The sequence below is a fragment of the Lithobates pipiens genome, unplaced genomic scaffold, assembly GCF_037356315.1.
Source record: "Lithobates pipiens isolate NorthernLeopardFrog02 unplaced genomic scaffold, aLitPip1_a1.2 Scaffold_22, whole genome shotgun sequence".
NCBI classification, from domain to species: Eukaryota; Metazoa; Chordata; class Amphibia; order Anura; family Ranidae; genus Lithobates; species Lithobates pipiens.
In genome coordinates this window covers 208,201,287-208,214,180 of record NW_027507784.1, presented here as the reverse complement: position 1 = coordinate 208,214,180, position 12,894 = coordinate 208,201,287, and the positions used below count along the sequence as shown (strand labels likewise).

General features: G+C 44.2%; 1 protein-coding gene across 2 annotated transcripts in view; it reads right to left on the bottom strand.

Annotated features, from left to right (window-relative positions):
- The window catches only part of ABAT (4-aminobutyrate aminotransferase), a 375,139-nt gene that overhangs the window by 299,277 nt on the left and 62,968 nt on the right, over window positions 1-12,894 (bottom strand). For both annotated transcript variants that reach the window (XM_077448835.1, XM_077448834.1), the window contains exon 2: window positions 3,908-4,038. In XM_077448835.1, the coding sequence (XP_077304961.1) occupies window positions 3,908-3,977 (70 nt within the window). In that variant the 5' untranslated portion in view covers window positions 3,978-4,038. The remainder of the gene's footprint in view (window positions 1-3,907; window positions 4,039-12,894) is intronic.

Sequence of the window (12,894 nt, the reverse complement as noted above, 5' to 3'; positions counted from 1 at the left end):
AGAAAATATCTTTTTTTTTCAAAATTTTCGCTCTTTTTCCATTTATATCGCAAAAAAAAAAAAAAAAAAAAAAAAACAAAAAAAAAAATCGCAGAGGCAATCAAATACCATCAAAAGAAAGCTCTATTTGTGGGAAGAAAAGGACGCAAATTTCGTTTGGGTGCAATATTGCATGACCGCGCAATTACCAGTTAAAGCAGCGCAGTGCGAAATTGCAAAAAGACCTCTGGTCCTTAAGGTGTTTATTGGTCCGGAGCTGAAGTGGTTAATGTTAATAGAAATAATGCCATTTACATTAATTTATTTTGCATTCTTTCATGTAGAAAGGGATAGACGTATTTTTGGGTTCACGTGCTTCATGCGGTACTGTTTACCGATTCATCCAAAAGTCTCTTCCTTGGTTGTTGTCCTTTGGAATGCAAACATGTTCCGAATGCGCTCCACTAACGTTACTTCCGGTCTTGGTTGTTGGTACCCTTCATCGGATGTTTGTGTTGAATATGGGCGTTCTTATCTCTTACTTCACTTCCGATTAGCATTGCGCCCGCCGGAAGTAGTAGGCGATGCTGTTGGTTTCGCTTCCTGTCTGCTGAAAAGCATGGCTGGACTGTGCATGCGTGGCTGTATCTCGTGGATGGAGACAAGTGAAATCAGCTGTTTCTATTGTCATGCTGTCCCATCATGGGCCAGCGTGACATGTGATTATTTGTATTCATATATGCATATTTGCATCGTCTGGCCACGTCTCTGATGATATCCACATAGGATGAAACATGTCAGGCTGGCCGGTGCAAGTACGCCGAGTGCTGCAGATTTTTATATGTCATGGCGTTCCTTTTTACCTGTAAGTAAACTACAAAAAAAGTTTGCGTGTTTTACCTCTACGGGCTTCCCTATTGTTGCTTTTTCCTTCTATATGGATTATGATCCTGGTGGTGAATGCACAATATGTCCATCTTCTTGCGCAAGTCCTGACGGTTTTCTGAGACTGATGTACATGGATACCCTTATGATCTGCCTATTGCGTTTGGAAAGTGTCATTTGTATACATCATTTACCACCTGCAATAATACCTTAGCATCTGGCTCTCAACAGCCATGCCGTTAAAACCAGCGATGGTAAAACAACCGCCTCGATGGAGGCCACCATGAGGTCCAGAACTTGCATGCAGAAATGCAGCGATGACCACCTGCAGATCAGCAATTTTTTACCACGGCTCTGAGAGTCTGCAGCTTTGTCTGAAGGGAGAACACTCTCGCTTCCATGGAGCCAAGCGGAAAGCCTAGGTACGCCAAGCGCTGAATCGGTATGAACACGACTTTTAGGTTCAACAGCCACCCAAATTCCTGCAGGGTTTGTATGGAGATTGCCACATCCTCAAATGCTGAGACGGAAGCTGCTCTCAGAAGGAGATCGTCCAGATAACCTGCGATTGCGATCCCGCGTTGTCAACAACGCCAAAATTGCAGTCAATACCGTGGTAAAGACTCGGGTGCTGAAACCAAGCCAAAAAAAAGGGGTAGCCACAAACTGGTAGTGGGCTTCCCTGACTGCAATTCGCAGAACCCTCTGATGCCTGGGGCATATGGGTATGTGCAGGTATGCATCCTGGAGTCCAAAGACGCCAGGGAGTCCCCTTTATGGAGTGCAGTGACTGGGCGAACTGATTCCATTCTGAACCTCTGTACTTTAACAAAGCAATTGAGGGCTTTCAAGTCCAGGATTGGACGTACCCTTTCCGTTTTGGGGACTACAAACAGATTGGAGTAGAACTCTTTCCAACTCCGGAACAGGCACTACCACCCTGTGTCTTATCAGGTCCCATACTGTCCCCAATAGGGCCTCCCAGCAAAACGGGAGTAAGGGTATGCTGGAGGGGAAGAGTTTGTTTGGTGGCCAAGAGAGGAACTCTATCTTGTAGCCAGAGGAAATCAGTTAACAGATCCATTGGTCAGATAGCAGAGAGGCCCACCGGGCTGCAAACTCCCAAAGGCGACCCCTTCATGCGGTAGCACTTTGCTTGCAGGCTTGTGGTTCAAGGGGCGCTTTTGTCCCTCAGAGGTCATCCTGTTGGAATGGGAGCATTTAGCCGAAGTCCCGGACGGACAACAAACCTTCAGTGGAAAAAGGAGGACTCGACCATTATTGCAGAAGGCTCTCCACAAGGGCCCATTCTCCACAGTTACCCCACACCGCCATGCTTTTTGGGAACGAAAGGGTTTGTTGTAGTCGCACCCATTCCTGTATATGAACTTATTGAAAGAAGTCAGATACACCTTAGATGTTCGGGCTGGCTTACAGGACCCAAAAGGGACCACTACTGCAGCAGATGGACCTGCTGGCTCCTGAATCTTCAGGGTATCACGCACAGCTGTGATAAGTGCTCCAAGTAGCGCTTTTCTTGCACGGACCCAGACGGGGACTCATCCTCACTGTCCGATCGGTCCTGGTCAGCATCATCTGAAACGACAGAGCAGGGGCCACCAGTCTCAGCGGGGCCCGAGTCTGCGTCAGAGCTCTCCCCGGAGGAGGGGGGGCAGGAGCCGCTTTCTACCACCTTGCGTCCACACATCGCCTCCACCCTGCCAACGAACGTCCAACTGCACATCTATGTCCTCCAGAAGGCTTGGCGGCCTTTGATTTGGCCTGGTGGTTGCATTTTTTCCATCTTGCTATCGATTTTCGGTATGCGGTCGGCCTGGCGATAGGCGGGAAGCACCATCTTGTTAGATCTCACACATTGTGGTTCCTGTCTATAACTGGTTTCCATATGTAGTTTTGTTAATCATTTGACTCTATTATATACTGATATGTATTTTGAAATGAATCTGTTTGTTTTTTTCTGTATATTCCTTTTTATAAAATTTATTGTTAGTTGCACATTTCCCCTGAGGAAGCTTATTGCGAAACATGTTGGGAACAAGTGCTGTCAGACTTCTACCTCTGGGATTCCTCTTGTTGAGTAACAATGTGTATATTGTTCTCTTTATTTTTGTATACTATATTCGATGTTTCAGTGCTTTTTAATGTATATTAATAAATTATTATGAATTTTTAGTATATCTTGTTAAATTTTTGCTAAATTCAGCACCGTTGAAAAATCCCTTTCCCCCTCTCTCTCTTCCCCTCCCTTCTATGCAAGTCTATATATAGTAGGGGATGAGGTGCCTATTCTTCTTTGGTGTCACTGGGTTGTCTGGACCAGATTGTTTCTATAGGGGGATGAAGAGGTCTTAGTCCAAGACCTTTCTCTGGCAACCACTATCATCCCGCGAGGAACAAGTAGTTTCCTTAGGGCCTGCAGTAGAATTCTCGCTGTTAGTTGGTAGTGTAGGGAACACTAGCAAAAAACTGGAGCCTCACAGAGTATGTAGGCTTATATGGGTACACCAGGGACAATCTCAGCTTTATTAAATACGGTCTATGAATCAGTTCCAGTGTACTGTAAGATAAGACACCAAGACATAATTCCAACTGCCTATACAGCACCTCTGGTCACTAACCAGATGGTTATGCATTGTACAAAAATCATTGGCAACAGGGACTGAAATGTCATTATTATTATTACCGGTATACAGAAGTGCCAAGCACTTTACAACACGAGGACAGACAGTACAGTTACAATACAATTTAGTACAGGATGAATCAGAGGGCCGTGCTCGTTAGAGCTTACAATCTAGGACAATTCAACTTGTCTTTTCCTTTTTGTATTTACATATAGTAACTGAATACAGTTATTGACACCATTTGAAGGGAGGCTTCCACATTTATTTTTTTAACCCTTTCATTCTGTGTACATAATTTCTAACATTATGTACCAGTTTAAATATTGGTATAAACACACACATGCGTATATGAACAATTGCATTACACTTCTGACAGTAAATGGATCTTAAGTTTTACTTACATGGCACAAGTAATCTGGAGTTTTGCTGCAGGGCCTGTGTCATATGTCTTGTAAGCAACATTGATGCCATTTTCTAGACTTGATTCACAGATGGCTTGTAAATTGTAGACAAGTGCCTTATGCTTCCTTTTCTAAACAAAAAAAAAAAAAAAAAAGTTACAGGCACACACACATCAGAACAAACCTTTAAACTTAGACAGGTATCTGCACCCACCCCCCCCCCTGAAAGGTGCCAATTGTGACCCCGGAGGGGGGGGGGGGGGGGGGGAAGGGTTCCAATGAGCGGAAGTTCCACTTTAAGGCGGAACCCCGTTTTAAATAAATAAATATAGGAAGACACGCTCACAAAGATTTGAATTTTTTTTTATTTTTATTAAGGACTTTTAATTGAGTGCCATTTATAGATTGTAAATTCGACCTGGGGCGGGGGCACGCTTTTCCAGCTGCTATGGAGATTGATTTTGATAAATATTGAGATAATTGTACAGAGGGAATAAATCTTGTTGGTTTCCAACTCCTTTGGCTGATGTATGCATGTATGTATTTCACACACAAAGACATACGCGATATACACCATATGTCCTTCTGAGGTAATAAGTTGTCAGATCAGCTAATTATGTTCTTTTAACAGTTGTCCTTAATAAAAATTGGAATTTTACTTTTACACCTTTTCTTGACTTGAAGTTTACTATTGTATTACTCTGATCTAGGGCCCACATAATCCCATTACTGGGGTTTTTTTTCTCAGTTTTATTTTACAAGTAACTTAATTTTTTATTTTTTTTATTGCCGCCTCTTAACACCCCTCTATGTATCCTATGTGTTTACCTATAGCCTATAGTAGTTTAGAGGCCTTTAGAGGCAAGACTGTATACAAAACTGAACACACCAAAATTACATTCAGGAGAGGAGCGTTTGGGCAGAAAAAGAATGCTGACGTACCTAACGCTACGCACATTTTGCATTTGAGCATTATTTAAATTAAAATTCTGGTCAATTAAATGAATAAACACCCAAATGTGTGATGCACCTTAAAGCCTCTAAATGTGTTTGAAAAATATGGCTTTAGGCACATTTTTAACACCGGATAAATGTCCAGTATGCATGGGACTTACAACTTGAATCTATCTATATATTTATTTATTATACAAGACCGAGAACTGGACTGCTAAACCAATAGACATTCAATATAAGCAAGGTTCCATGCACACAGAGTGTTTAGTCCCACTGCATGAGGCTTCGTCATTTAGCTTCAGACAGAGGGCACAGGTATCCAGTCCAGCCCTGCTGCTGGCAGCCCTTCAAATTCTATGAGGATCTGACAACTGCTGCGACTGGATGGTGCGCCTGTATGCACATTTATGTCATTATGTGGCTAGAAACAAATGCTCAGAACTAAAAAGAAACAAAGTGCACCATCCAGCCCCAGCATCTGTCAGAGGGCTGGATGGGACACCTGTGCTCTCTGTCCACAGCTAAATAGCAGAGCCTCATGCACCAGGACAGATTCCCTATGTGCATGGGGCCTTTAGATTTCAAAGTTCCACTTTTATGATGTCACCTAATGAAGCACCTAAACTTCTAGTAAAGACTTGTGTAACACAGTAATTGAGGTATTTATCCTTTTGAGAGAGCGTCAGCTGGACCTGTAAAGAGCTATGTGACTAACAAGCCACAATTCGCCAGGTATCTGGAGACCACCACAAGCCCCGTGGCCGAAGGTCACATTACAGGTTAGCCCTGGAATTCTCAATCTAGTGGGGACCATTAAGGCAGAACAAAGGATCAGTTTTTCTGTAATAACTGCATAATAGGTGTTGCGATACCCCTGAAGGAGCGGTTTTTGTTTATTTAGTCCATTACTCTGCCTCTCAACCCCCGGTCCCAGCCCTTCTGGCACATCTAGCAATGTAATTAACAGAATAACAAAGTAAAACACACAGACAGTTCTGCTCTCTGCTTAGGTTTACTTGGACCAGAGAAAGGTTTAAAGTAATATTAGTCAGCCAAGTCCTGTAGCCAGGACTTTGTTGAAACAGTTCTCAAAAACAGACAACAACACTCTGCAACAATAAAATAATAAATTTACACAGATTAAATGGTCTCCGCAAACAAGCTATTCATTGATGTAGAATACTATGGCTAAAGGGGAACCCCAGGCCAGCCTATAGTACCTTCAATACCAACACACAATGAAGTAATATAAACATCAGTGACATGTCCCCTTTAAGAGCAACAATAATAATAATGTTCTAAGAGCAAGGCCTTGCTTTTGTTCTCTTCACTGGCATGTTGGAGCTCTGTGGACAAGTTTCACTCAATGTAACAGAGTGATGGGGAGCAATGTAAAATAGCTGCTGCTGTGCTATAGCACTCCTCTATGTGTTCCGGATAACAGGTGTCTGTGCACAGTGTTCAAGTGTGGTGTTTTATGGCAATAAGATCCCAGGGCAAACCCCCCTCACCAATCCTGTACTCATTCAGCAGTCCTCTAAAAAGCGATTAAACAATTCTCCTGGCTGCATATGTGTCCTGATGGCTTTCAGTCTGCTGACAGAGTGAATCGGCCGATTCTGTGGCCTTTCTTCTGCACTGCTGCAGAGCATCCTTCTGCAAGCATGTGGGGTTCTGTCCTGCTGGGCTGGAGCTGCAGGCTGTGTGCCCCTTGGTAGGCCACAATCCCTTCAACAGAAGGTTGCTCTCCCGATGGGATCCAGAAAACAAGGCCTGCTTGGCCTGGTCCACCCTGTACTTTTATAGTCTCTCCAATAATCCGCTTGACTCTCTGCAGTGCAGCCTGCGATTTGCAGTCCTGCCCCCTCACACAGTCAATCAGGCTGCCTTGTGCTGGGACTTCATATCCCAGAGTTCTTTGCTGCTGCTCCCTGATGATTGGTTCTCAGTCTCTTCCAATAGAGAGTAGAGCTGCACGATTCTGGCTAAAATGAGAATCACAATTTTTTTGCTTAGAAGATAGATCACGATTCTCTCAAGATTCTTGCGGCATAACATCATCTTTCACATTAAAACAAAAAAAATTGGGCTAAACTGTTTTTTTTTTTGTCATTGAAGTGTATTTTTTCCCCAAAAATTGTGTTTGAAAGACCACTGGGCAAATGCAGTGTGACAGCAATTGAAATTTTATTCCCTAGGACAGTGATGGCGAACCTTGGCACCCCAGATGTTTTGGAACTACATTTCCCATGATGCTCAACTACACTGCAGAGTACATGAGCATCATGGGAAATGTAGTTCCAAAACATCTGGGGTGCCAAGGTTCGCCATCACTGCCCTAGGGTCTCTGCTAATATATATATATATATATATAATGATGTTTGGGGGTTTCAAGTAACTTTCTAGCAAAAAAAATTGATTTCAACTTAAAGCAGGAGTTCCGCCGTTTTTTAAGTCAGCAGCTACAAATACTGCAGCTGCTGGTTTTTAAAATATGGACACTTACCCCCTCCAGCGCGCCCACGATGTCGGCACCCGAAGCCGAGCTGTCGATCAGCTCTCGGGTGCTGCCGTCACCATCTTCGGTGTGGGAATCAGGAAGTGAAGCCGCCGGTTCCCTATTGCAAATGCGCAAGTCGCGTAGCGCAATAAGGACAGTCCCTGCTGTCTCTGGGATCCCTGCGTTTCCCAGCCCCACAGGAAGTGGTGTAAATACCCACAGATTCTGCGGCTATCTATGCTTCGGAAGTGGGTACAGATACCGGTATTAGACAGGTATCTGTACCCCCCTCCCCACTGAAAGGTGCCAATTGTGGCACCTGGGGGGGTTCCAATGAGAAACAAGTGTCATGAAGAGAGTTCGACTTTAAGTGGTTAAACTTCCTGCATTTACACGTTGTTTAACCACTTCAGCACCGAGCCATTTTGCTGGCCAAAGACCAGACCACTTTTTGCGATTCTGCACTGCGACGCTTTAACTGACAATTGCGCAGTCGTGTGACATGGCTCCCAAACAAAATCGCATTATTTTTTAGTTTTTGTTATAATAAATATCCCCCAAAAATTATATAAAGGCAATAAGCGATTGATTGGTTTGCGCAAAAGTTATAGTGTTTACAAAATAGGGGATAGTTTTACTGCGACATTATGGTGGACACATCGGACATTTTTGACACATTTTTGGGACCATTGTCATTTATACAGCAATCACTGCTATACAAATGTAGTGATTCCTGTGTAAATGACACTGGCAGTGAAGGGGTTAACCAGTGGGTGGCAGTGTAGGGGTTAGGTGTTCCTAGGGGTGTGTTGCTAACTGTTGGGGGCTGGGCTTTCATTTAGCAAACACTGATCTCTGCTCCAATCACATGGAGCAGAGAACAGCGTCACTTGTTGCTAGGCAGAACGGGGAGATGCTGTTTACAACGGCATCTCTCCGTTTAGCCACCCTGTGAGACGATCGCAGTTATGCCCACGGCGATCGAGTTCGCAGGACCCGGACTCACGGGGGTCCCGACCAGCGCGCAAGCGTGTCGGTGGCGCGCTTGCAATGGCAGGGCGGCATTAAAGACTGGACGTACCTGTACGCCAATATGCCTGCCCGTGCCATTCTGCCGATGTACATGGGTGTGTGCCATATACGGTTTGAATTTCAAAATAAAGTTCTTCGTACGAATTTTGCTCCATAAGTAGGCTGGAGCAACAAACGGCAAACTCTGCAATAGAGATCGTCTGAGGGGTTGAATCGAGATCACAATTAATCGTTAAAAAATCGTGCAGCTCTAATAGGGAGGCTACAAAGTAAACAGTTCTGTGTGTCGGTGTGTGTTAGAGGAGAGGAAGGGGGGGGGGTGAAAAGCCCCAGCAGCTGCTAGCAGGCAGCTCTCTGCCTTGTGGATTCAATCAGCCTGGAAAGGCACCTGCTACATAGGTTTTAAATGTCTTGATTGGAAACATGAGAGGAGGAAGGAAGAAAGGGAGGAATGAAGGAGGGAGGGAGGGAGGGAGGGGAATGAGGAATGAAGGGAGGGGAGGAAGGAGGGAATGAATGAATGGAGAGAGAGAGAGAGAGAGAGAGAGAGAGAGAATCCCACTGATGGCTCATCAGCTGTTAAGGATGCCCTACTAAAATACCGCATGACTTACTAAAAAAATAAAATAAACTTTGTTTAACCACTTAAGCCACTGGCAACTCACCTCCTCATAGAAGGTTAATAGATTGGTTTGGCAAGAACGATTCTTCATGAATCCATGCTGATTACTGCTAAAGATACCGTTCTCATTACTGAAATCTTTTATATAGTCCCTTATCATCCCTTCTAAGACTTTACATACTATTGATGTTAGGCTAACTGGTCTGTAATCCCCAGGGATGTATTTTGGCCCCTTTTAAATATTAAATAAACTATTAGTAACACTATGCCGTCATGGATTAAAATCCTGCAGCGCACGCAAGGTCCCCCTGCTCAAGCCAGCGCATGTCCAGGCCCATCTGAAGTTTGTCAATGACCATCTGGATGATCCAGAGGAGGAATGGGAGAAGGTCATGTGGTCTAATGAGACAAAAATAGATATTTATGGTCTAAACTCCACTCGCTGTGTTTGGAGGAAGAAGGATGAGTACAACCCCCAAGAACACCATCCCAACCGGGAAGCATGGATGTGGAAACATCATTCTTTGGGGCTGCTTTTCTGCAAAGGGGACAGGACGACTGCACTGTATTGAGAGGAGGATGGATGGGGCCATGTATCGTGAGATCGTGGACAACAACCTCCTAAGAGCATTAAAGATGGGTAATGGCTGGGTCTTCCAGCATGACGACCCAAAACACACAGTCAGGGCAACTAAGGAGTGGCTCTGTAAGAAGCATTTCAAGGTCCTGGAGTGGCCTAACCAGTCTCCAGACGTGAACCTAATAGAAAATCTTTTGAGGGAACTGAAAGTCCGTATTGCCCAGCGACAGCCTCGAAGCCTAAAGGATCTGGAGAAGGTGTGTATGGAGGAGTGGGCCAAAATCCCTGCTGCAGTGTGTGCAAACCTTGTCAAGAACTAGAGAAAACGTATGATCTCTAATTGCAAAACAAAGGTTTCTGTACCAAATATTAAGTTCTGCTTTTCTGATGCATCAAATACCCATGTCATGCAATAAAATGCAAAATTTAAAAATCATACACTGATTTTATGTATTTTTTTAGATTCCGTCTCTCACAGTTGAAGAGTTCCTATGATAAAACAAAAAAATAAATAAATAAATAAAAAAAAAAAAAGTTACAGACCTGTGCTTTGCAAGTAGGAAAACCTGCAAAATCGGCAGTGTATCAAATACTTCTCCCTACTGTATACACACACACACACGTACAAATATACCAATAACATTAGCCTAAAGCCAGACTATCACAACTGTAAAAGCAACAGCAAGTTAAATCGCCTGCATAACACAGATTAATCTTCATCTCTAAACAGGGCCATACAGAATAATCTCTGGAATAATCTCAACCTCTTTTCTGTATTCAGGTGGGGTTTTAAATGAGAATTCAACTGAAAACTGTGTGCAGATGACTGTCCTCAGTCCTGCATCTTCTCCAGACACTGCTAGTGTCTATACCGAGATGCTTCCTTTTACACTTCCTTTGGGGCTACAAAACCAAGAGGCTCTCCTATAGCCTCCTGGCATGGTCACAAAGAAAAAAAATAAATAAATAGTGTAAATCGGGCTCCCAAATGCCACAAAATATTTCTATGCAGTCCACGGGACGAGAGCACAGGATTGGATTAAACATGCTGTGGAAAGGGTTGGGTGGGCTTAGAACAAAATATACTGCCCTTTTTCCATTACAAGCCCTCCTCCCTTGGTAGTCATCAGCCCACCCATCCTATATTAAAGATCCTTTGATGGGCATCACCATGTTTTTGGCAGGAGGTCTTTTGATCTCCTCCAACTCCCACCCCTAGGTCTCCAGTTATCAGAGCCCAACAATTTACATTGGGACGTTTAGGGCATTTCTTTCTATCAAAGAATTTAGGTTATTGCATAGCACGCAAAACACTCAACAGCAATCAATTACAGGGTTCAAAAATGTATGTTTCCCTCCCTCTCCCCCCAATAGATTGGAGGGTCAGGCAAACACGACATTAAAGCGGAGTTCCACCCAAAGGTGGAACTTCCGCTCATCGGATTCCCCCCCCCCCTCTGGTGCCACAATTGCCACCATTCAGGGGGGTGCAGATACCTGTATAATACAGGTATCTGCACCCACTTCCAGTAATAGACTCCCGCAGAAGTCACGTCCTTCCCGCACTCCCCCCCCCCCCTTGAAAGCGGGGACCACTCACTACGCACAGCGCGACTTGCGCGTGTGCAGTAAGGAACCGGGAAGTGACGCTCTTCACTTCCTGATTCCCTCAATGAGAATGGCGGCGGCAGCCGCCAAGAACCAATCATCGCTGGACCCTGGGAAAGGTAAGTGTCCATTTATTCAAAGTCAGCAGCTGCAGTATTTGTAGCTGCTGGCTTTTAATAATTTTTTTGTAGGTGGACTCCCTTTTTAAAATGTTACTAAACCCAGTAATATGAAAAATAGTTAATCCGCCCAGAGTGCCCACAGCTTATAAAACTTTTTTACATCAAAATACCGCCACTATATAAAACTTTTTGGCTAATATGTATACCACGATCACATGGTAAGCTGCAGGGTCCGCCTGAGTGCCGAGTGTTCAGGTAGCTTTCCAATACAGCCTGTGTCCTCATGCTGTTATGGGAGGCAGATCATCCATCAAGATGCGACATCCCAACCACTTTTTTTTTTGTTTTTTTAGTTACTGGGGATGGACGAGGAGGTAGCTACTGGGCTGTCATTTAGGGTATGTATACACTCCCAGATGTGTGATGTCAATATCATGTAACCAAAAAAGCTCAATATTCTCTTTAGAAAGAGACCAAACTGAGCATGTGCAGCAGTACTACCCTCACTGTCTTATCTGGCCTTGCCAAGAGACCCTGCAGGAGTGGAAGGATCTGTGCACACAGGATCAAAGAGCCCTTTTACACAGAGGATTAACCCCTTAAGTTCCACATGGAGCATTAACAAGCATGCTAGTCTGCATATACAGTGTCTTGAAAAAGTGTTCATACCCTTTGAAATTTTCCAGATTTTGTCATGTTACAACCAAAGTATTTTATTGGGATTTTATGTAATAGACCAACACAAAGTGGCCCCTAATTGTGAAGTGGAAGGAACAGGATAAATAGTTTTAAATTCTTTTTTAATTTTTACAAATAAATGTGAAAAATGTGGCATGCATTTGTATTTAGCCCCCAAGTAAATACTTTCTAGAACCACTTTTTGCTGCAATTACAGCTACAAGTCTTTTTGGGGATGTCTCTAACAACTTTGCATAGCTAGAGTGAAATTTTTGCCCATTCTTTGCAAAATAGCTCAAGCTCTGTCAGTAAAGATAAGCTCCGGTGTGTTCGCACAGCCCACATGCAGAGCCCGCCAAGAAGTCGGCACTGCGCTGATCACAGGCAGCGAGACATTGTCCCAATGCACGGCTGCAGAGATCTGGTAATGTCTCAATGCCTGTGATTAGTGCAGCGACGACTTCGTGGGGGGCTCTGCACGTGGGTTGTGCGAACAGCTCATCCTCATCTGTCATATTGGATAGAAAAAGTCTGAACAGCAAATTTTCAAGTCTTGTCAGTGTTTCTCAAATGTATCGTATGTCGCTGTCCTGCTGGTAGGTGAACCTCTGTTCAAGTCCCAATTGTTTTGCAGACTTAGGCTGCGTACACACAGGCGGATTGTCTGTCCAACTTAGTCCGCTGAACCGTGTTTCAGCGGACAATCCGCTTGTGTGTGGGCTTCAGCGGACTTTTTCAGCGGACTGTCTGACGAACAAAGTCTTACGGAATTTCCGAAATTTTGTCCGTCCAAACTTGGTTTCAGCGGACAGTCCGCTCGTGTGTAGGCAAGTTGGACGGACTAAGTATGGCGCATGCTCAGAAAGGATTTACACGGCCGAAGGTTGCATT